The sequence below is a fragment of the Schistocerca piceifrons genome, chromosome 2 (assembly GCF_021461385.2).
Source record: "Schistocerca piceifrons isolate TAMUIC-IGC-003096 chromosome 2, iqSchPice1.1, whole genome shotgun sequence".
Taxonomy (NCBI): Eukaryota; Metazoa; Arthropoda; class Insecta; order Orthoptera; family Acrididae; genus Schistocerca; species Schistocerca piceifrons.
In genome coordinates, this window is record NC_060139.1 from 908389597 (window position 1) to 908415621 (window position 26025).

Consider the following 26025-nt stretch of genomic DNA (forward strand, 5'->3'; position numbering starts at 1 on the left):
TCTATTGATCGACGGTTGAGTCCCGAAGGTTCCGTGCCCACTGCAATTATAATTTACGATGTTGTTGGGTCAACATGTGAACGCCACCATGCGGCATTCAACGTCGCGGTGGGCAGTAGTCATAATGTTTTGGCTTGTTAGAGTATATGCCGTATCAGTCCTTCAGACGACCATTTCTTTTCCAATTTCTTGAGACTTTTTCTGCACCTTTTCGTCCTACGCTTCCTTTTTATTTCATTCCTAAGTGACTTATATTGCTGAATTGCTGTCTATCCTTGTACACTTTTTAATTTCCTTCTTTTGTCGATCAACGGAAGTATTTCTTCGCGGTTACCTTCCTTGTGCCTATATTTGTCTGTCCAACTGTTTAGAGATGTCCATTCCTCTTCAGTTGAACTGTTTACTGTGGTATTCATAATCATACTCTCTGCAGTCTTAGAGAACTTCAAATACATCTCTCCATTCCTCAGTACATTAGTATCGCTCTTTTTTCCACATTGCTTCTTAAGGACGGCTCTCGTAAACTTCAACTTACTCTTGATGCTAAATTGTGATCTGAGTCTATGTCTGTTCGTAGATATGCGTCCCAATACAGTCTGTTATTTCGGGATCTCTATCTGAGCCTGATGTAATCCCGCTGAAATCATCCTTTGTCTCCTTGCCTTTTCCAGTTATACTTCCTGGTCTTGTGATATTTGACTAGCGTATTTACTGTTACTAACTGATATTTATTACAGGACTCAGCTATTCTTTTTCCTCTCTCATTCCTACAACCAAGCCCATATTTTCGCTTAACTCTGTCGTCTACTCCATACCCAACTATAGCTTTCCGGTTCCGCAGTATTATTAGAATTTCATCTCCGATTACATACTGTATTACCCGTCCAGTGTCCTCATCTACATTTAAACGCGAAAAAATTGGTATAGGCATGCATATTCAAATACAGAGACATGTAAACAGGCAGAATACGGCGCTGCGGTCGGCATTGTCTATATAAGACAACAAGTGTCTGGCGCAGTTGTGAGATCGGTTACTGCTGCTACAATGGCAGGTTATCAAGATTTAAGTGAGTTTGAACGTGGTGTTATAGTCGGCGCACGAGTGATGGGACACAGCATCTCCGAAGTAGCGATGAAGTGGGGATTTTTCAGTACGACCATTTCACGAGTGTACCGTGAATATCAGAAATCCAGTAAAACACCAAATCACCGACATCGCTGCCGCCGAAAAAAGATATTGCAAGAATGGCACCAACGACGACTGAAGAGAATCGTTCAGCTTGACAGAAGTGCAACCCTTCCGCAAAATGCTGCAGATTTCAATGCTGGGCCATCAAAAAATCTTAGCATGCGAACCATTCAACGAAACATCGTAGATATGGGCTTTCGGAGCCGAAGGCCCACTCGTGTAACCTTGATGACCGCACGACACAAAGTTTTACGCCTCGCCTGGCCCTGTCAACATCGACACTGGACTGTTTATGACTGGAAACATGTTGCCCGGTCGGACGAGTCTAGTTTCAAACTGTATCGAGAGGATGGACATGTACAGGTATGAAGACAACCTCATGAGTCCATGGACCCTGCATGTTAGCAGGGGACTGTTCCAGCTGGTGGAGGCTCTGTAATGGTATCGGGCGCGTGCAGTTGGGGTGATATGGGACCCCTGATACGTGTTGATACGACTCTGACAGGTGAAACGTACGTAAGCATCCTGTCTGATCACCTGCATCCATTCATGTCCATTGTGCATTCCGACGGACTTAGACCATTTCAGCACGACAATGCGACACCCCACACGTCCAGAATTGCTACAGGGTGGCTCCAGAAACATTCTGAGATTAAACACTTCCGCTGGCCACCAAACTCCCCAGACATGAACGAGATTGAGCATATCTGGGCTGCCTTGCAACGTGCTGTTCAGAAGAGATCTCCACCCCCTCGTACTCGTACGGATTTATGGACAGCCATCCAGGATTCATGGTGTCAGCTCCCACCAGCACTACTTCAGACATTAGTGAAGTCCATGCCACATCGTGTTGCTGCACTCCTGCGCTACACGACATTAGGCAGGTGTACTTTGTCTGTCGCTTCGTCCTCTGCTGGAGACTTCTGCATGTGAACTTGAACTATTGTTGTTGGCGTTCGTTTGCTGTAGATTCTGATGAGAACAGCCCTAATCACCGAATTGTTCACAGTAAAACGCTCTCTACTTTACCTTCCTACCCTTAAAGAATACTACTTCTATTATGCCATTTTTCAGTGCTGCTATATTCGCTTGACCTGAAATCATGGTCTTCTTTCCATTTTACTTCTGTGATTTGTACTATATCAAGCCCGAGCCTTTCTGTTTCCCTTTTCAGGTTTTCTAGCTTTCCTTCCAAATTAAAACTTCTAACATTCCACACTCAGACTTATAGAATGATTTCTTTTCGATGGTGTTTTTGTCATGGTTACCGTCCCCTTGGCAGTCCCCTTCCGCCTTCCGGATATCCAAATGGAGGCCTGATCCGGAATCTTTTGGCTAAATTATCATTATACGTTTTCCAATTACAGTCCACATGTCCAGTGGAATCACATTAAGCATACTTAATGCAGTGGTTTCCATTGCCTTCTGTGTCCTGACGCCGTTGGCCGTTGAAGATTTTTTCGCCTCCAAGGGCAAGACATTGCTCTGAAACTATTTGCTCCTCCGCCCTATATGTCATTGCTTTTAGCAGAACGAGTGTCCTTACACCAGAAGTATTCGGCCGTTATTGCTGATGACTTGTATTCAACAATTAAGCAGTGGGAGGCTTAGAATCCTGTAGCTTCCCTGATTACTAGTCAGGGACACTACCCGTAGGCAACGGACGCTAACTGTTGTCATTACGGCCAGCCTCTCATTGGTAGAGCTGACCTCAAGTAATCATACGTATCCATACAACCAGTTGATGAGTTGCCGCGTATAGGACAGGTGAAGAACAACTGGAGCAACTGAAACTATCTGAGAAAGGGCGTCAATGTCAAATCGATCAAGTGATTTTTCGTAGCTGCTTTCTTGCCTGTGACGAAGCGATAATTGCACCCAGGTTGAGATCTCATCATGCGTTGCAAGATAATATTAGAAAAAGTTTAATCACTTCCAGTACTTTGGACACAAATATTATGGACATTTTTCAGTCGATGATACTGTTTGTATTTGTGACTTAAAAATTATATTTTTCGTGTTCACAGCATATGGGGACACATTACACCAAATCAGAGCGGCGTAGCAATGTACTGCGCCAGCAAGCAGGCTGTCAAGACGCTACTAGAGGGCCTCCGGAAAGATCTCGTCGCCAGAAAAAGCAAGATTCGAGTCGGTGTAAGTTCCTAATCACATTAATACCTTACATCCTAATTAACTGTGAAATTCATTCCTTCGACTACTAAACGATTTACATGTCTGTTTGCAGAAGAAAATGATTTGTGAGGGAATGTTTGGATGTTCCAAGTCGTGGCCTAATGAGTATAATGCTAACTGTGAGTTCTCTCAACATGAAAGCAGGTGCACACAGAATCTGTATTAAGCGATGCACATTCAGTGCAGAAGCGCTTACTGAATTGGACTATTAACCATAGTGGGCACAGTCTACTCATAAATGCAACATTTTACCACTTCTAGTAGTATGTCACCTAAGACTATCCATTTATGATGTTTCTCTGATGTGTGGTGTCTTACATATGTGGTACTAAGTGTGTGGAATAATGTGGGTGCTTAAATTCGAATAGAAAATCCGTTTCGCCCATGTGATGTAAGTGCACTGAATTGTTGTAATTGTAGTATGAAGATGGTGTGAAATCAGAATTATAGATCAAAAAACATACATCACACACGCTTCCCGAATCCCTCCACTCACCACAACTGAGTCTTAGTTTCCAAAAGGCAATGAACATTATTTTAAGAAGTACAGATGAGCGTTCTAAGACACGACTTGCAAATTCCATGCCGAATGTAACAAGGACAAGATGACGCAAATGCTATAGAAACTGGTAAATGAATAAAGTAAACGGATATTGTAGCTTTCCGACGATCATTGCTTCCTTTCTCAAGTTCTTTTCTTAAAAAGTTTTCGCAACTCAAAGCTAAAAATATAAGGGATCAATGTTGCCTTATGTTTACATCATACTTTCTCTGTCAACCGCATGCAACAGTTTTGATGACAATCTGAACTTCAGGACGATAAGCTCGTTACATTGTTGTATGTCTCAAGCACGTCACACCCCAAAAGGGAAAAAAAAATCTTTCTCATTTCTTTCTGTGGCAGTTTTATAGAGTCCATCAAATTTAAAAATATGTGTCGATAATCATGTTTGCTACTTGTGTGCTTACGTGGTATAAAGTGGATCATATGTAGTTTGCGAATAATACACTTTTCTCTTTATGCTGAACAAATATATGAACACTTGCGCGCGAAAGATAAAGGTCCCGAGTTCGAGTCTTGGTCTGGCATACAGTTTTAATCTGCCAGGAAGTTATATATATATATATATATATATATAGGGTGTTACAAAAAGGTACGGCCAAACTTTCAGGAAACATTCCTCACGCACAAAGAAAGAAAATATGTTATGTGGACATGTATCCGGAAACGCTTACTTTCCATGTTAGAGCTCATTTTATTACTTCTCTTCAAATCACATTAATCATGGAATGGAAACACACAGCAACAGAACGTACCAGCGTGACTTCAAACAGTTTGTTACAGGAAATGTTCAAAATGTTCTCCGTTAGCGAGGATACATGCATCCACCCTCCGTCGCATGGACTCCCTGATGCGCTGATGCAGCCCTGGAGAATGGCGTATTGTATCACAGTCGTCCACAATACGAGCACTAAGAGTCTCTACATTTGGTACTGGGGTTGCGCAGACAAGAGCTTTCAAATGCACCCATAAATGAAAGTCAAGAGGGTTGAGGTCAGGAGCGCGTGGAGGCCATGGAATTGGTCCGCTTCTACCAATCCATAGGTTACCGAATCTGTTGTTGAGAAGCGTACGAACACTTCGACTGAAATGTGCAGGAGCTCCATCGTGCATGAACCACATGTTCTGTCGTACTTGTAAAGGCACATGTTCTAGCAGCACAGATAGATTTGTTGTTGTTGTGGTCTTCAGTCCTGAGACTGGTTTGATGCAGCTCTCCATGCTACTCTATCCTGTGCAAGCTTCTTCGTCTCCCAGTACTTACTGCAATCTACATCCTTCTGAATCTGCTTAATGTATTCATCTCTTGGTTCCCTCTACGATTTTTACCCTCCACGGCTGCCCTCCAATGCTAAATTTGTGATCCCTTGATGCCTCAAAACATGTCCTACCAACCGGTCTCTTCTTCTTGTCGAGTTGTGCCACAAACTCCTCTTCTCCCCAACTCTATTCAATACCTCCTCATTAGTTATGTGATCTACCCATCTAATCTTCAGCATTCTTCTGTAGCACCACATTTCGAAAGCTTCTATTCTCTTCTTGTCCAAACTATTTATCGTCCATGTTTCACTTCCATACATAGCTACACTCCATACAAATACTTTCAGAAACGACTTCCTGACACTTAAATCAGGTAGAGCATCCCGTATGAAATCATGATAACGTGCTCCATTGAGCGTAGGTGGAAGAACATGGGGCCCAATCAAGAATCACCAACAATGCCTGCCGAAACGTTCACAGAAAATCTGTGTTGATGACGTGATTGCACAATTGCGTGCGGATTCTCGTCAGCCCACACATGTTGATTGTGAAAATTTACAATTTGATCACATTGGAATGAAGTCTCATCCGTAAAGAGAACATTTGCACTGAAATGAGGATTGACACATTGTTGGATGAACCATTCGCAGATGGATACCCGTGGAGGCCAATCAGCTGCTGATAGCGCCTGCACACGCTGTACATGGTACGGAAACAACTGGTTCACCCGTAGCACTCTCCATACAGTGACGTGGTCAACGTTACCTTGTACAGCAGCAACTTCTCTGGCGCTGACATTAGGGTTATCGTCAACTGCACGAAGAATTGCCTCGTCTATTGCAGGTGTCCTCGTCGTTCTAGGTCTTCCCCAGTCGCGAGTCATAGGCTGGAATGTTCCGTGCTCCCTAAGAAGCCGATCAATTGCTTCGAACATCTTCCTGTCGGGTCACCTTCGTTCTGGAAATCTGTCTCGATACAAACTTACCGCGCCACGGCTATTGCCCCGTGCTAATCCATACATCAAATGGGCATCTGCCAACTCCGCATTTGTAAACATTGCACTGACTGCAAATCCACGTTCGTGATGAACACTAACCTGTTGATGCTACGTACTGATGTGCTTGATGCTAGTACTGTAGAGCAATGAGTCGCATGTCAACACAGGCACCGAAGTCAACATTACCTTCCTTCAATTGGGCCAACTGGCGGTGAATCAAGGAAGTGCAGTACATACTGACGAAACTAAAATGAGCTCTAACATGGAAATTAAGCGTTTCCGGACATATGTCCACATAACATCTTTTCTTATTTGTGTGTGAGGAATGTTTCCTGAAAGTTTGGCCGTACCTTTTGTAACACCCTTATATATATATATATATATATATATATATATATATATATATATATATATATATATATATATATACTTTTTTCCAGTGTTAAGAGGAAATTTTAGTAACTTAAAATTCGACGTTTTTACAACAATTCGATGTTTTTACAACTGTTCATTTTTCTGTCAGCATTTTCAATTTTCTAGTTACGTAGTTGGATATTTTTATGACGCTTAACTATGCTATCGCTTTCCGGGACTATGACTGGCAATTCGACCTGCATTCAGTATTTAGATCTGAGTTTCTAAGTCTGGAACTTTGAGTACTAAAAACATAATTTTTTACTCGAATTTTTGTCCTCACAGGAGGTTTCTCCAGGATTTACCAGAACGGAGCTCGCGAAGAAAGCAGGCGTAACGGAGGCGGTATACGATATGTACCCCTGCATGGAACCCGAAGACGTTGCAGGTGCTGTTGTTTACATGCTGTCCCAGCACCCTCGTGTACAGGTAAGTACATCTTTTATAACGAGATTTACAATAGGCTCAATCGAATGTCAGGAATAGGGCTCGTATCTACACAAAGCTCATAATGTGCCATGAGTTCAGTTTACACAATTTTGTACTCAAAAGAATATTCTTAATCATGATCAAAGGCAGGAGCTTCCTGTTACTATCGATAAATGCAAAAGTTGTAACAGAAACATGTTTTAAAGTTCGACGAAATATTGAAGCGAAATTTGATCCTTTTTGTACCTTTGTGTTGAGGACATTGCGTTTTATAGCGTTGTATGATAAATCTGTATTATTTTATTTATTTTTACTACAACATCCCTATGTTTTACGTTAAAAGTCAATTATGTTCGAATAAAACCAGTTTCAAATTTGCTACAGATACTGTTTACTTTTAAGTAGCAGACAGGAGGATAAGTATGGAAAACAAAAATGTTCCATAGGTTACCCAGCCCTTTATATAACCACACTCAGTTTCTAGTCCGCACACAGTTTCCAGTTTTCAGGGGAATCTAGTAAGACACCGATCGCAAACGTAGAGAAAGCGAACATTATGTGGTAACACCCGATAGGTATGCAACACGCCTAACGCTCAGTTAAAGCGGATACGACCTTAACTGACAAACGCTACTAGGAAGGCTACCGTAGCCTCCGCTTGTGTATTGTGTATTAAGCCGGGGACCTAGAAACAACGGAGAGGCTTCGTCCCACTGCAGCCCTCAGTGGATCAAACCCCACCACAGGCCACAGCGGGCCACCCACCTCTATGCTGCCCCACAGAGAAACTAGGGTTACTCTGTGGTTCAGCCCCCAGTTGGCCTCCCCAGGGAACGTCTCATACCAGACGAGTGTAACCCCAAATGTTTGCATGGTAGAGCAATGTTGGTGTACGCGTACGTGGAGACAGTGTTTGCGCAGCAATCGCCGACATAGTGTAACTGAGGCAGAATATGGAGAACCAGCCCGCTTTCGCCGAGGTAGATGGAAAACTGGCTTAAAAACCATACACAGGCTGACCAGCACACCGGACCCCTACACTGATCTGCCGGGCAGAATCGTGCCGGGGACCATGACACATTCTCGCCTGGCTAGCTGGGCGGGCTTAGCCTATGCTTACTTATGACAGTCTATAGTAGCCTACAGTAGTTTTATAACGCTAATCAGAAACTCAGAGTATTGCTGTTGTAGCCTTTGGTCTGAACACTGGTTCGATGCAGCTCTTCAAGCTAGTCATTCCTGAACAAGCTACTTGTGAGGTAACGGGCGAGTTGTGGCGCCCTGAAAATATTCTAAGTTCGGAGCTGGCGTGGCCGCACGGGCCGCTCGAGCAGCCAGGGCTAGTCAGTAACCACGTGGTGGCGAACGTTAGCCAGAGCAAGAGGGGTAGCCCCAGCGTGTGGTCCAGGGCGACTGCATGACTGGGAATTCCATGTTGACGCAGTGTCAAGGACTGTGCTTTGTGTCGATGAAGGAGATTTGTATGCCGGCAGTGCCAAAGATGGCGGACTTTGTGAAACCATAATGGCAGAAATTCCACAGTTCATCTAGAAATTAACAGTAGCCAAAGGAATCATGATACCTCAAAAAGAAACATGTACATTACTGTTATTTGCATGGTGATTCTGATGGTATAATCAGAGTTTCAATATATTTATTAGTTTAAAGTTTAGTATCTGACTGTAAGTTATACAATTAACACCCAGCAACTAATTTCCAAAATCTAAACGGTTCATCCGATTTTGCCAATGGACATGTCTTTAGAAAGCTATCTGTGTAAACCTAAATTGGTATTAATTACAGACATTTAACTTGAATAGTGCTTGAGTTATTGGAGCTCAAAGTGGCTGATTACTATCGATCGCGTCAGGCCATATGTAGTCCACAGTTACACGAAAAAACGCTAGCAGCATGCTTTTATATATATTTATTCGTCTATGTCTCTGTTTATATCCGATAGATGCTATTCATGATGAAATTAGTCAAATATTTACTATGTTTTAGAAAACACAGACATTAGGCTACTGGCCTACTTGGCTTCTATTCCTTTGTTATATGTTTATTTAATTGGTTTATGTATTTAATAATGTGTATTAGAGCTTGTTTATGGTCCAGCCGTAGGAATATTTATTTAATTTAAACTTATTTAAATGTAAATCCAGTATTTCGTATATGTTTCAATGTGTTTGTGAGTGTGCGTTGGCTTGGAGACACGACGGGAGCGTCCCAGCCAATCACAGCGCTCTTTACTTCGGTAGGCGAGTACCGAAGTCAATGGAGGGATAATACTGAACAGAACGGCGTGACGGACGGTCGCACAGTACACGGGGAGTGCTGGAGGGGAAGGCGCGATGGACGGTCACAGGAAAGACTTGGAGACTGTTGAGCGGTTTGCGCGTGGTCGCGGGAAATAGAAATATTTCGTAGTGTCGACTTGCACTTGTGAGAGTTCTGTGGCTTCTGCGGTGAAGACGTAGTATGCGTTTAGAAGTGAATATCTCGCGAGCTATGTTGTTGTTCATAACTAATTGGTTCAAATGACTCTGAGCACTATGGGACCTAACATCTGAGGTCATCAGTCCCCTAGAACTTAGAACTAATTAAACCTAACTAACCTAAGGACATCACACACATCCATGCCCGAGTCAGGATTCGAACCTGCGTCCGGTGCGGTCGCGCGGCTCCAGACTGAAGCGCCTAGAACCGCTCGGCTGCACTGGCCGGTGTTCATAACTAATTACGTGAAGTAGGAATCTATTGTTTCCCTGTTATTCAACTTATATTTTATTTAATTGCTGGACCATCGACACCAATAAGTCTTTTGAAATAATAAACGGCACTCTTCAAGGTACTTCTGCTATCGCACTCATCATTTAAAGTTGTTAAAATAATACCTGCAGATTTTATTTAATTGCAATCTTTAATTTATAAATTTCTATACATTCAAAATTCGCAAAGTGTATATTCATATTGTTCACTGTAGACTCAGCTGTATTTGGCTTGCAATGTGGCAACTACGTATCCCAGCCCCTAGACAACGAAACCAGCCAAAACTTTTAATATTTCAACTCTGAGACTCTGAGACCGAGGGTACGTAGTTGAGGGCCACCCCACTTTTCTACTGAAACCTACATCCATTTCAATTTGCTTACTGTATTCAAACCATTGTCTCCCTCCTATCACATTTCCTTCCTTTACCACAATGACGATTCTTAGATACCTAAGGATATGTACCTTCAACTGATTCCTTCTTTTAATGAAGTAAATTTCTCTCTTCCCCGATTCGATTCTGTACTTACTCATTAGTTAGTCGATAGCCCACCTCCATAGCCATGGTCACCGGCACGGTAGCTCAGCGTGTTCGGTCAGAGGGCCGGCTGCCTTCGGTAATAAACAAAGTGAGTGAAGTGTTCAGCGATGAACTTGAAGATGTGTCATGTGACGTCCGCCCAGACCGAATGACGAGAACAATGACGAAAAAATAGTCACTAACGCACGCTTTTGCGGTAGCGCTCGACTCGGAAGTAAACCAGTTCGAATCCTGGTGGTGGATGAATTTTTCACTGCAAGTATTCGGTCAGCAGGAGGAGAGGTGATGGCATAAAGTTTCTGCCCCAATGCCCTGGGTTAAAATTTATACCCCTCCGCAGAGTCTCATGAAGTGAGGGCATTCGACATGCTTGATGGTGGCACGCCCGTCAGATGGTGACATTAAGTTCGGGTCCCCTTGGTGTTCCGAGAGTAGTAAGCTAAGTGCCGGCACTGGGAGCCACACTCTCCCTTCTCTCCAACACAAACATAACACTACACACACACACACACACACACACACACACACACACACACACACACACACATTAGAGTCATCTACAGTTAACAGATACACTTCTGCACACAGCACACACTTCGCGAACCCAATGCGTCTGTGGGTGTGAAGGATGGGAAAAATCTTGCCAATAAGGAGGATGAACGGGCCCTTCGGGGTCTCCCAGCCAGTCGTTCATACGACTTTAACTTAGTTATTCGATCCACTCTTCCAATTATCACCTTTTTTGTATCACATTCACTAATGGAAAAAATTGCATTACCAAGAAATAATTAATACAGAGTAATCAAATGTCGGGAATACATTTGTCCAGGTAACCATGTAAGTGGTTAGCATTAGAGATTACAGATTAATGTAAGCGTGAGATAAGGCATTGCAAATGTGAAATGCTGTTACATAACCGGTGTAAGTGCAAGAATGTTGAACGCAAGCATGCAAACGAGCATGCATTGTGTTGCAAAGGTGCCAAATGTCAGGTTCTGCACTTGGTCGGTCAGTACAGGGTCGGTGTCGGTTAATGGTGTTTGTGGTGGACGTTTGAGTTGTCGTCCGATAATGCCCCATACGTACTCGTTTGGAGACAGATCTGGTGACCAGACACGCCAAGGCAATGTGTCGACACCCTGTAGAGCATATTGGGTTACAACAGCGCTATGTAGGTAAGCGTTATCCTGTTGGAAAATACCCCCCCCCCCCCTCCCCGGAACGCTCTCCGCTCTCCATGAATGGCAGTACAACAGGTCGAATCACCATATGACGAACAATTTCGCAGTCAGGGTGCGTGGGATAACCACGAGAGTGCTCCTACTGTCATACGAAGTCGCACCCCAAACCATACCTCCAGGTATAGGTCCAGCGTATCTAGCACTCAGACAGGTTTGTTGCAGACCTTCAACTTGTCTCCATCTAATCATCACATGGTCATCACTGGCACCGAGGCAGATCCAACTTTATTCCGAAAACACAACAGACCTCCACCCTGCCCTCCAGTGAGCTCTCTCTTGACAGAAGTGAAGTCACAAACTCCATTTGCTTGGGGTCAGTAAAATGCATGCTACAGGGCATCTGGCTCGGAGATGTCATTGAAGTATCCGTTTTGTAACAGTTCGCTGTGGCACTGTGTTGCCAACAACTCCTCAGATTGCTGCTGCAGATGCACTTAGACACACAAGGGCCATACCCCGACCATGATGCATTGTCTTCAATCTCGGTAGTGTCACGTGGCCATCCTGAGTCTAGTCTTCTTGCGACATTTTCGTGTCCTCCGCTGACAGCAATCGTATACAGTGGCGATATTCCTGCCAAGCCTCTCTGCAATATCGCATAAGGAACATCCAACTTCTCGAAGTCCTATTACACGACCTCGTCCAAACTCAATGAGGCGCAGCTAATGGCGTCTTTATGGCCTTAAAGGCGTTCTTCACTAACATCAACTCATCACGTCAAATCCCAAAGGTAAATAACGCTCACGACTGTTAGAGAGCGTATTTAAAGCAAACCTGACTGGCGTCCTCGTAGTGGCGCTACTAGCGAGTGGCACGAAATTTAAACAGACATCATCTTTCAGAAACACGCCTACCAACTTCCTTTTATGTCGCACAACTCATTATTGGTGTCGTGATATTTTTTGCGTCAGTGTATTTCAAAAGATTCTGTTCCCTTCTTGTGTGAACTGTTCATCGTCCACGTTTCACTTCGTACAAGGGACCCTCCAGAGAAATACTTTCAGAAAAAACTTCTTAACACATAAATTTATGTTCCATGTTAAAAAATTTCTCCTTCTCGGAAACGCTTTTCTTCCTATTTACAATCTCTATACTGCCTACTTCGATAGTTTACAGTTATTTTATTGCCCAAATAGCATAACTCACTGATCACTTTTAATGTCTCATTTCCTAATCTAATTCTATCAACATCGGCCGATTTAATTCGACTGCGTTCCCATTATCCTTGTTTTACTGTTTTCAAGATGCTAACCAAATTCGTTCAACTACTCTTGCAAGTCCTTCGCCGTCTCTGATAAAATTACAATGTCATCGCCAGAACTCAAAGTTTTTAATTCTTCTCTCTGAATTTCTGGTCCCCTTTTCGAATTTCTGCTTGGTTTCCTTCGCTGATTGCGTAATATGCAGATTGAGTAAGATCAGAGAAAGGCTGAACTCATGTTCTACATCTCTGCAAGGCACCGTACGGTCCGTGGCGGAGGGCACCCTACACCACAACTAGTCATATCATTTATAGTTCCACTGGCAAACAGAGCGAGCGAAAAATGAATTTTTATATGCCCTGTACGAGCCCTAATTTCTCTTATGTTATCATCCTGGTCCTTACGTGAAATAAACGTTGGCGACAGTAAAATCGTTCTGCAGTCAGCTTGAAATACCCGTTCTCTAAATTTTCTAACTAGTGTTCTTCTAAAAGAAAGTCGCCTTCCCTCCAGGGACCCTCATTTCGGTTTCCGAAACATCTGCGTAATAATTGCGTGTCGTTCGAACCTCCCGGTAACAAATCTAGCAGCCCGCCTCTGAATTAGTTCGGTATCTTCCTTTAATACACTATGGAGGGGACCTCAAGCACTCGGGGAGTGCTGTCCATTTCATATCGCTTTGCAGCGTTACACCTGGATATTTAATCGACGTGCCTGTGTCAAGCAGCACACTACTAATTATGTATTCAGCATTACGGAATTATTTTTTTTTTACTCATCTCCATCAACTTATATTGTTCCACATTTAGAGAAACTTGCCATTCATCACACCAAATAGAAACTCCTCCTACAGTCACCCAACAACTACACATTCCCAAACACTACAGTGTCATCAGCAAACAGTCGCAGATTAGTACTTACCCTATCCGTCAGAAAGTTTTTGTATATGAAGGACAAGAAAGATCTTATCCTGACGAGACCCTTGTCTCTAGCGTATACTCGCCGCCCAGGACAACGTACTGGGCTCTATTGTTTAAAAACGCTTCGAGAAACTCAAGTATCTAAGAAGCTATTCTGTATGCTCGGACCTTCGCTAAGAGCCTGCAGTGAGGCACTGTGCAAAACGCTTTCCGAAAAGCTAGGATTGTGGAAACTTCCTGTTGCCCTTAATCCATGGTTCGCAGGATATCTTGCGAGAAAAGGACAAACTGAGTTTCGCGCGACCGGCGCTTTCTGTGTGTGTACAAACTGGAGCACTCTCTGCTGAGGCAGACAGTTCAGCTCTGTGTGTGCTTTCGTCTGTAACCAGTAAGTGTGATTCAGTCAGATGCGTTAGATCTTTTTGACGACCGTACTCTCGTAATTCCTACTTGATTCCAGGCTCGATGTCTCAATACAGGGTGCGTCAAAAAAATGTATACACACTTTGGAGCGTCATAGAAAATTTAATTCCCGTTCTACAATGTTAAATTTCTGGAAATGGAAAGCTTAAAGTCCAATTGGAAAAATAAATGTACTTTTCAAATGTGATTAATGTTCAAACTGGTGGGCTTCAGCATCAATACATTTCTGAGTACGAGTCACCACTGATTCCGTACATCGTGCCAAAGTGTCCAATGAGATTTCTGCGCACACCACCTGAATCTCATTCCGAAGTGTGTCCAGGTTACGTGGTTTACATTTTACAACTCATCTTTTACTGTGCCCCATAAGAAGAAATCCAGTGGCGTGAGGTCTGAAGAGCGTGCAGGAAACTCGAATGGTCCCCTGCATCCTAACCACTGGCCTGGCACATTGTGATCCAGGTATGCTCGTACGTCCCTATGATAGTGCGGCGGGGCGCCATCTTGTTGGAAATAAAACTCATCATTACCGTATAATGCACGAATGGCAGGGAATATGGAGTCAGCAAGCACTGTTAGGTACGTTTCTCTGGTAACAGTACCTTCAAAGCGGAAAGGCCCAATGAGTCCCCTTGCAGACAAACCACACCACACATTTACACCAGACAAATTCACAGCCTTTTCAACTGTAACGTGAGGACTATCTTCAGCCCAGTGCACACAATTGTGCCTATTGACAGTTCCATTGAGTTTGAATTGCGCTTCGTCCGACCAAATTATGCTACCCATAAGTCCCAGTTCACATCTCACCATCTCCTGAACCCATTCACAAAATTCTAACCTTCGATCTGGATCGTCGCCACTTAGCTGTTGCACCAGCCTTGGAATGTACACACGAAACTTGCCTTTCTTCAGAATGCATAACACACTACTAGCACTTACATTACTCTCACGTGCCGCTTGCCTTGAAGATTTTTGAGGCGAACGATGAAACAGTTCCGAGACCACAGTTGTGGAATCATCACTTGTAGCTGTACGACGTCGCCCTAATAGACCTTTATGCACATCACACACTGTTCCACGAATTTAGAATTTGTCTCGTAGACGTGTAATTGTTAACCTTGAAGGTGGTCCTGTACCATACTCACTGCTCCACTGTCTTCGAACCGCAGCTACATTCTCCAACTTCCAGTACTACTTAATTATCTGCTTCCTCGCTTCAAAGCTCAAACGCACGTCCGCCATGTTGCAGTTACTTCCTTGCCACTGCTGCCACCTGTTGAAAAAACATAACATAACTTTCTCACAGATATTTAACCTTGTAGAACGGGAAATAAATTGTCTATGACAGTTCAAAGTGTGTATACATTTTTTGACACACCCTGTATATTCATGAAAAAGTAGCTTCTCATCAGTCTGCGACTCCAAATCTTTTGTCACAATGCGTCTCTTAATCCAACTGTTACTTTCTTTCCTTGTAGTTGGATTTCCTGTCCATGACAGTTTGAGAACAATACATACTAATATAATTGTTGCTGTTTCTAATTCGTTTCCTGAATGCGAAGCCGGAAGTGGTGTCACTACAAACAGAATATTTTCTTCTAACTCTGGTCTACAGCTGCAAGTTATTACTATCATTAGCTCGTCAGAGTGTGTGATGCATCGTCCTGTTTACAGTAGTTCACTTACTATCTGTAACTGACTTTCCAGGATAATGTCTCAGAACTCTGCTCCTAATACAGAGCCCTTTGAATGTTCTTTAGTTAAATGTTTTTCGACCACTCTCCTGTACTTAGTTGTTTTATGTCATCCTCTACGGACAAACCGATTTAGCTACCTTTTCTGCAGAATATTACTGAAGGACCGGGAAGTGATGTGGGGGTTTCTTGGTCTTTTTATGTGTCCCATTGTAGACAACAAGGTAAGGCACAAGAGGTTATCATAAGCCCTGACTATGTCTGTCTTTGTTCTGATTACGTACTTCTCGTCTGATGTGTTGGTCACTTGATTCATAACGTATTCTGCGGATTTGCCTTTTCTGAATCTAGATTGTGTTTCCTTCACATGGACAAAGTTTTGTATGTTATTGCAGTTTACTGCATAGTAGTTCTTTTTATAGTTTGGCTAATGTGTTTAATAAACATATTGGACTGCAACGCTTTGTTTATTTTGTGCTGTCTTCTCTTTTGGTTGAAAATTGCTGCTGTTTTTAGGGTTCCGAGCCTCAATCTGTAGAAACGGAATCTTTAGGCCCTATACGATCTCTTTGTTGTCCATCTGTCTGTCTGTCTGTCCGACTGTTAAGAACCCTTTTCCTCTGGAAAGGGTAGACGTATCACGTTCAGATTTATGTCACATGTTAAGGTCCATAGTCCGCCGGCAGCGTAAACATTTTAAGCGTATACTTCAAAACCATCAAAAGAATTACGTCACATATTGTGACACCCAAAAACCCACTCATCACCTGTAGGATACTTCCCGTTAACCTTGAATGAAGTAATACGGAACGATCCAACATTTCAAAGTAAAGGTAAAGGGAAAAAAATCCAAAAATTGTTAATTTGTAATCATACAAAACGAACAAATATTTTTTTATCATTTTTTTATCCGTCTGCCTCTTTGACCATCTGTTAAGCCCGTTTATTCTTTGGAACGTATTTATGTTTTAGCTTTCACGCATTCTTAGTTATTGTTGTGATTGCATTATTCATTGCCTTTGAATGAAATTTACCAGCTCTTCAATTTTTTTGTCTGCCGGATCCTTAATACAGAGTGTTGCAATCGTCGGTTTGCTTTCCATAGATTAATGGCAGAGCCGGTTCGAGAACATTTTCGACACAAGCGGCTTATCATTTACGCCCCCCCCCCCCCCCCCCGCCCCCGTTTCACTCGTTCACTTTCACCCATGTCAGCAGTTTCTGCTACTAAGTGTGACAAGCAATAAATACAAACCTTGTACGTGGGCACCCCTGGTGCCCAACTCAGATTCCCGCTTCAAGCGGTAGCTATCAATTGTTATACGACGCGAACAGAAATCTCATAATTGTGGCACCTCTGACAACCCAAGCTGTAGCTCATATCGCTAGGGCCTTAAACTGGAACTGATTATTGTTACACATAGTTGTAGCATAATTTACCGCCACGCGCTGCTCACGAGAGAGTGCAGTTACGAGAGTGTTGTGAGCACTTGTTGTGAGAGAGAATCGCTAATGTACCGTGATATTTCCTCAGAAAATCCGTTATTATTAACAAGCATAATATAAATCTTTAATTAGACACTTGCTCGGTTATTAGAGGTAGGTGTATTGGTTTATTAATTACGTATGACCCTAGTTCTTGTGTCTGGTTGGTCCAAACCCGTTCCATCTCTTTTTCCACTACGCCACAGCTTGTTTGCCGTTAGTATACAGAACAAAAATCTCGTGTCCCACGTGCCAATACTGTTACTTTCTTCAGATAATCAACTTACCAATGTATGTCATGAAAGTATATTGTTGTATCGTGTAAAATTTTTACGTTTAAGGCACGTTCAACACAAACATGATAAATTTTCACCGATGTAATTCTGCTGTCTAAGACGATGATAGCAGCTACTGAGAGCTTAACTTGACGGGTATGAGGAAAATTTACCTTTATTGCTGTATGGCTCTAGAATGAAGATCCATTTATACAGTGAGATTTCTCAATTCTTTGCTTTTAGAGTTCCTTGCATTATCCAAGTATCATTATCACTTTAAACGCTCATGTTATTAATATTTTCGAATCCAGACATGTCTAACACAGCTGTTTTTAAACGTAATAGACAAGACACTTTAGTGGTAATGTTTGATACTGATTGGGGGATGGTTTTGTTTCTTGAGGACACATGCTCCTTTAGAGGTTTTCAATTGTAGCACAGTTCTTCTGTGTAAACTGACGTGTCAGGAATTAACTTGAACCAAATTGTCTTCATCTTCCTTCAGATTTATACGCTCTCTGTTATTTCAATTAGTTTTAATCAAAAAATTTTATTTTTGTTTCAGATCCATGACATAATCATCCGTCCAACTGGTTTTGATTACTGAAGGCCTCTACATCGATGAGAAACATATAGATATTTACTACTCAGTTGCTCCCAGTTGTGCCGAAACATGATAGCAGTTATCATCACAACTGAAGAAATTAAACAATACAATCAAATATGTAGAAAAGCTTCTAATTTCTCCGCGGAGAAGTATTACTAGACTGCGTTCTGTGATAAACTCGAGATTTTTGTTAGCTTCGAAACAAGTTCAACGCCGCCCTTATGAGTCTGTTAATAATTCCAGTATCTCAAAACGTTAAATGTAGCACATAGGCACATGTGGCACTGGAAAATAGTTCTAACATTTTTATGTAAAACTTAGACGTTATCTGGCATAGGTGACGTAACAATAAAACAAAAGCTTTTATGTTTTATGTACCTTTATTCGACAGTATGATGCAGTAATAAGAATATTATTTGTGCAGCGATTTCAAGAATATCCTTCAAAAAGCTCTACTAAATATTTAGCCCTTGAACTTTGCTTCTAAGTTTTTGCCATAAATTATGTGCCTTGTCCATTTACCGAATCGATAGTCCAGTTCACAATATCTATACAAGTAATCAATGCAATATTCATGGAAATTCGGAATCGCTCTTGTCTATAAGAGTGCCTAATATTCAGGAAGATACATTTTCCATCGCTTGCGAGCAGCCATAAAATTTTTAATCGCTAATAAAGTTCAGTTGAAGGAATGTATCTGGGCATAATATTCCTTCTACTGAGCCACCGAATTTTTTAGCAGACGCATATATTTTATGAGTGAGGTATTCATCCTTCCCACATGCTAAGAGGGTCAGTGTCAATTGATTGTGTGAACTCTTCTTTTTGTTGTATTTGGTTAAAATATTTGTTATTCATTTGTTATGAATCTTTCAGACTGTAGTATCAATTTTGAAATGAAAATGTTTATGGATATGTTTGATGCGCTCTGCATCTGTGAGACTATGGTTGTACTTTAACGACACCTCTGTGATACTATAAATGTCTGAATCCGTTGACCTATACAGTGAATTAGCCTGCTTCCTACAAGATCATGTGAAATGTTAAGACAAGGGAGCGCAATGGATATTTTTGAACGTCTCAAAAAGGGGTGACTCAGTAAATATAGGTATCATAGCTCACATAGGAATAATGAGAAATCGTTTCATCAAACTATCGAATGAAACTGTAGTCAAAATAAAGTAATGTTTATTGGTAGAACACATGGACTTGATTCCAAGGATTGAATAGGTAATACGAGCATTTATTAAATGCGTAATGGTTAAAATGGATGGATCGTAACCAAATGTGCTACATGAAGTAAACCACTGATGGCTGCTGAATTAGTTAACAGATTAAAGGAAGCGCATGTTGAGAGCAACTAGGTGAGTGTGTGATTTAATTCAGAAAAATAAACGTTGAACAAATAACTTGGCGTCTGCCTCGCAAATGCCGCCCATGTTTACCACTGCTCTAAAACTCAGATGCAGTGAACGCCTGCAGTGGCCTCGGCATCTGTGACAGAGTATAAAAACCACCAACCAAAATGTTGTCTGCTGGAAACAGGGACGCAGACTGAGTGCTCCCTCTCTAGAGTTCTAATGTGAAGTATTTATTCCCCACAGCTCTAAAGGCAAGTGTGCAAATCCTCTCCCTCCAAAAATTTTCTGCTGGTACTGCCAGCACTGGGTTCTTGTTAGGCAACAGCTGTGAACTTCCGAGATCTGTGTAAGGAAACAATCATAAAAATCCTAGCAATCTCACTCTTCTTAAAGAATCTGCTGTGATTAACCAATAATACACATTTCGCTCTTAAAGTGGGAGCAGAAAGCAGAACTCCTCTCCCACAATGATTTTGGTTTCACTTTTTTTCTAACAATGATAGTGGGTGCATATAGGCATTCACAATGTCCCGACCCCACTACAAAAACAATTGAGAGGCTGAGAGTACAAGTGGTGCAAGTGAAATTTCACAAGAAAATGATCTAAATGCACATTTGGAGAGATAAAGCTCTCTTCTGAGTAAAAGGATTATAAGTGATGTCCTACATAGTTTCACCCCCGTGATGATAAAATTTAAGCTGTAACCCAATGCCTGGATTGCATTTAGAATGCAACAAGTGTAATTGAAATGGGGGACAGAAAGAAAATTACTGCTGCTTCTAATGAATATTCAGGTATGTATTTTTCAAAAGTACAACATTAGCCTAATGTGCATGCTTTTAAGAAAACTTATAGTAATATTTGATGCATGATTCAACAGATCACATTTTGAAATATCGCTTGTACATCTTGAGGCAAAATCAGCATATTGACACAACGGATCATCAGGTCCTTCAACCTGGCCATGCATATATGGTATATGATAAAGATTCTAGTCTCTCTGAAAAGTCAGAGAAGCACTTCAAACGTGTATTTGTTCCCAAAGACGGAATGGATATAGTGAAGCAGGTCAACTTAAAAATTTTCTTAGTGGAAATGAAAACAAACTTTCTTTCAATTACAGCCAGGGATGCAACAGCAAAGGATAAAGTTACTAAAGACACAGAAGGAAACAAAATACGGCGGAGGAATCCCAGGTGGCCGTGACTCAGCAGAAGTGTACGGCACGAGGTCTAATACTGATCCCCCAGCATTAACTCTTCTGCTGCCTTTTGCAGAAGAAGGGTTTGAAACAAAATTTGAGAAATGCAAAAATCTTCAGGATACGATGAACCACAACCCTTCACTTTAGCATGAGTTCTATAACAGTTTATCCCTTTACAGACAGCAGTTACCGAGGGTGTAAGAAGTGGTGTGGAGAAAGGAGAGGACATGGTCAAAGAAGAGGATGAGAAAGACTGAAAAATGAATAACACAATCGTACACCACGAGTGCTGCCCAGGAAGAACATTCTTCAAGAAATAGCACAGAAGCACATGATTTAGATTCTACAGACACTGACTGTGAGGGGACTGTAGAAACGACTATGAATAATCTCTCGTATTTGTTGGAACCACATCAATACATTTTCGTTTTGATATTTTAATTTTATTCGTTACTTCATTATTGTTTCTCAACATACTATATTAATATCGATTTTAACTGATCATTAGGAAAAAATATCTAATATTTGGATAGTAACTTACGTAATTTACAAATAGCCATTAAGTTTTGGTAGTCATTTACTTAGTTTGCTTCAGCAAGCACATGTATCATTTGTACTCTCAGCCCCTCAATTCTGATGAGCCAATTCTGCGATCCTTTACAAAACTTATGACTTAATTACTTTTGACCTCCTTTGCATCCAGCAGATTTTTTCTCACGCTCTGTGTCTCATGTTTTCCCATCCTCTTACAGAACACTGTCTTTTTAGAAAGCATTCTTTTTGCTGCACCTCACTATGCCAGTTTACAACTTATCAGGTTGCAGTGGTTGATACCATTGTGCTGTGGCCGTCTCGAGAGCGGCCATCACCCAGTGTATACCTGCCAGTGGCTCTGCTTTTAGTGAAGGAACAGTTTTACGATCCGGTTTACGTTTCTATCCCTGCTGCCGTCACTTTCTCGCAGTCAGCTGGAGGACTCAGCTCACAGAAAAATTACGCATTGTCTTTCACCACCAGATAGAAATGAAATGAAAAAGTACTGACTATATTTAAAGTCATTGGTGTTTGTTCCAGGTACTTGCATACTTTCACGATTCGCTTGTGATTTTAATTAACTTGATAGTCTAATTTGAGCAGTAGGTTATTAATCAGATTACAGAGTAATTTTGTAAGAACTGTCCCATAACATCATCCCTTCCTCAGTTTTAAAATTAATGCTGATGTGTTTGTACTGGAATTTGCCTCTAGCACAACTACGTCAAAGAAATTTTACTTTTTCTTTGGGTTCTACTTTCTCGTTCACATTTTTGGTTTTGTCGGCACTGGGATGATGTGCTTCACGGTATGGATTGTGGGACTGGGGTGGATATCCTGTTGCCAACGCAACAATTTCACATTCACACTTAAACATAAGCTTCCACACAAATATTCGCATTAACTGGAGTTACGGTAAGCTGTTATTTGAACACATATAAAGAAGTGAGCACCAGCTCACACAATTCCATTCACATATACTTCAAATTAAAGTCACACGTTTGAAACTTTTCTTATTAATCAAAAGTCAGTCACATTCGTCATTTAATAAACAAATATTGAATAGACATTCACTCTTAATGTGTCACAATGAATAATCACTTATACTTTTCCTCACGACAAAAATAATTAAGAACAGAATACACTTAAATACATCGATACATCATAAAAAATTTCATGCATCACTACGAAAGTTCATACGAATACAGAACAACAATTATCGAAATATGGCTAAATTCGTGAGTACCTAGACTTGTGTCTCTGTATGATTAGGTTATGTACAAGTTGGTAAATCCTATGCAAGTGTTGCCCAAACTAACCTACAACGTATAGTTAAATAGATCCACGAGGAGTCCTATGATCTTCAAGTACGAATAACATATGATGAGAGAGAAAACATTACAAGTTTATGACAAGAACAAAATTCAACACTTCTGATGCATGCTTAAACGTTTCGCCATTAAAAGGGCAGCTCGTATTAGAACAGTTAAATAATTCGTCAAAACTAAAATACAAGTCAGTCTGTAACGATATGATGTAACATGTTTAAACTTAATATATATTGCCCCTGGAAATAAAAGTTGAGGAAGCACACTTAATACTTTAAAAATATATATGATTTCCCCAAAAACACAGTGTTTGGGAATCACAAATACACTTCACAGGTTCAGATAATACTATTTATCACATCAATAATCCCGACTGCTGTTCTGGTACGAGAAACGAAGTAGTACTAAAGTTACATATTGCTGACATGTGAAATATCAATTCGTGTAAGTGCAATACAACTTGCGAGCAGGAATTTAAAGTTTTTATAAGTAGCATCTCCACACCTCTGTATCTAATCATTGAGGGTTAGTCATTACGGTTGCGCATGTCCATAGCCTGCCTGGCGTAAACGCTCATACCATTCAGAACCACGGTTCATCTCACTCAATATATAGCACAGTATTTTTCCTGTTCAAATTCGTGATACTAGGATCATTTGGCAATGAAACATAGAAATGCCTCTCACTGATCAGAGAAATGAGGCTATAGCGAGGTGCATTAAAAGTTTGATTCTCACAGCGTAGCAAATGAAGTAGAAATTGCAATGTTCACATCTAATTGGACAGAGTCGCACTTGCATTACACGTAGATTGTCACTGTATATGATGTTTTTATCAATGTTAGGGTTCTGAAATAGTTTATGGAAATGAGAGACTCATGATTTACATATTTGTGTTGTTTTGCATCGGCAGCACGTTAGTTAATTCTTTTATATCCATGCACCACAGAAAATTTAACTGGTGGTCCACATTGACTAACGAACCGCCTGGTCCTTCTCGAAACAGCTGATGAGCTGTCACTTGAGGCATAGCCTCTTGATATTGCTGTAAGACGTCGGTTAAGCTGTTTCCGCATGGAATCAAGTAGTAGACAGGCTGCCAACGAACGGTTTATGATGCACGCTGCTTCTCCCGCTGGGTTCGGCTGTGGCGTAATGCATTAGGTCCGCGGTACGAGGCGTTAAACCCCAGCAGTCCCATGCGCCGGGTATGGGGTGCCCTTGACCAACCGCTCAGCTGTTGGACGACAACAGTGGACACTGGTGAGACTAGGGGTTGGCGATGGTGGGGAATCACTATCCTGCTATGAGCCACGCCCTTGCAGCCACCTTCAGCTGCCTTTCCTCCCTTATCATCTTTTGCGTCACCATGTCGTGCCATCACCATCGCAATTGTATTATGGAAACATATATTAGACATACAAATTAAATTTTGTAGGACATTACCTATAAATATACAGTATTCCTCTATCAGCTTCTTGACCTTCAATCAAATTGATAAGAGTTAAGGATTTATAATACAATAAAAATGGTTCGGTGGCCATTAGAACCAAACCGCGTAGCCTAGTGTGACTAGTAAACCACAAGCTTGGTTGTACAGAATGGATCAAAAACTGAAATCACTTATTTTTACTGGTTTCTTATTATGATACTAGGAGTGGAGGGGTATGTCGACTCCTTAATTGACTTGCTGTTAGTTCTTGCGCATTCTTAACTGCTAATACCTGGGATTTCTGTCGATACCTTGCGGACACCTAGCAGTTCCCTTCCGACGCACTGTTCCGTCACAATTCTACAAGTTATTAAAATAATTATGGTGCCAGGCTAGCTATCATTCACATGATATTTGCGTGCCTGCATACTTCTCTCTCTTCATTTGTAGCTCTCCCGTCCGTTATAAATTAGTTCTTTGCCTTCCTCTTAATACCCGTTGCCGAAAACAGCACATAACCTCCTGGAACATGCAATAAACAAAATGAAAATTTAACGATTAACTCCTTGTTAACCTAGTCACATACATGGTGTGTATTCGCTTTACTTTTTCCCGCTTTGGACTTATTGGGTCTTAGTTTGTTTCATCCTTGTACTTGTGTTAATGACATCCATGTCGCTTTTTTATTAATTATCTCTCATATGGACTTCTTCTAGATGTCAAATGTACTCCCTGAGAATAGCACAGAATATACACAAAAAAGAAAAATCAGCATCTTCGGTTCATTAGACACACGTACCTGTATGTAACGTGGCACGTCTCTATCCTTACTCTAACTCTCAATGACTCAGTGCATACCGTACTGGCTCTTTAAGCACACATTAATAAAAGAACCCCTAATGGCACGGTGCTTCCCCACCGCTGGCACATTTTGGCACAGTGCTCAGCTGCTACCGACTCAATTAATAAAATATGTCTCTATTAGACGGTGCTACGTCACGATCGGGAAATCATGGCTCAGAGTGTCCCACAAATGGCTCCTAATACCCGTAAAACTCCGTCAAGCAAACACTCCTCACTGCACGAATACACCCCACAGTTCGTCCTACGCTTTCTTTGTTGTAAACTTCTACACGCTTCAACGTTTCCAACTTTCACAGGAAATCATCCAAACATTTACTCGCCATAATCTCAACTCCTATTTAAATGTGAATTGATTTTTTTCCTCTTCTAATTGTACCTCCCTCCCCACGTGTGAGACCTGCTGTACAATCTCAGACTAACTTTGCTCCTTAAATCGTATGAGAATGGAAATATGTTACTGGCCCTTTGGTTTATGGCTCCTTATGTTTTCTGTCGTGAACAACTCTCCTAATATTGTAAGGTCCACAGTAGAAGTAAAAAAAAATTGTGGCTTAAAAGCTTACTATTCCGTGAACCGAACCTTATCTGCCTTATCGTCATGACTCACAGGAAAACATATATAATTTACACATACAGTCATACGGATATTCCCATATTATTTATGCTGTCTAACCTATTAACTAGTAAAACACGCACTACCATCCTTCCGCTATTCATTGACCTATCTCGTTTTCAAAAATGGTTCAAACGGCTCTGAGCACTATGGGACTTAACGTCTGTGGTCATCAGTCCCCTAGAACTTAGAACTACTTAAACCTAACTAACCTACGGACATCACACACATCCATGCCCGAGGCAGGATTCGAACCTGCGACCGTAGCAGTCGCGCGGTTCCGGACTGAGCGCCTAGAACCGCTAGACCACCGCGGCCGGCTATATCTCGTTTTCCACGTCGAATAAATAGCCCCACCGGTTGTCCTCATCATCACTGTTCAATCCTTCTCTGCTCTTCTTTTCCAATTCTGCTATAAAATCCGATGGACTTCCTGTGCTTTTCCAAGGCTTTTACTACGTATTCGCCTTTTACACATTTGT

General features: G+C 41.5%; 1 protein-coding gene across 1 annotated transcript in view; it reads left to right on the forward strand.

The window, feature by feature from the left end:
* LOC124777522 (dehydrogenase/reductase SDR family member 11-like) overlaps positions 1 to 18577 on the forward strand; it is a 41725-nt gene extending 23148 nt beyond the window's left edge. The window contains exons 4-6 of the mRNA XM_047252969.1: positions 3217 to 3346; positions 6904 to 7047; positions 18166 to 18577. Coding sequence (XP_047108925.1) covers positions 3217 to 3346; positions 6904 to 7047; positions 18166 to 18207 — 316 coding nt within the window. The 3' untranslated portion in view covers positions 18208 to 18577. The remainder of the gene's footprint in view (positions 1 to 3216; positions 3347 to 6903; positions 7048 to 18165) is intronic.
* Positions 18578 to 26025: the final 7448 nt, after the last annotated feature.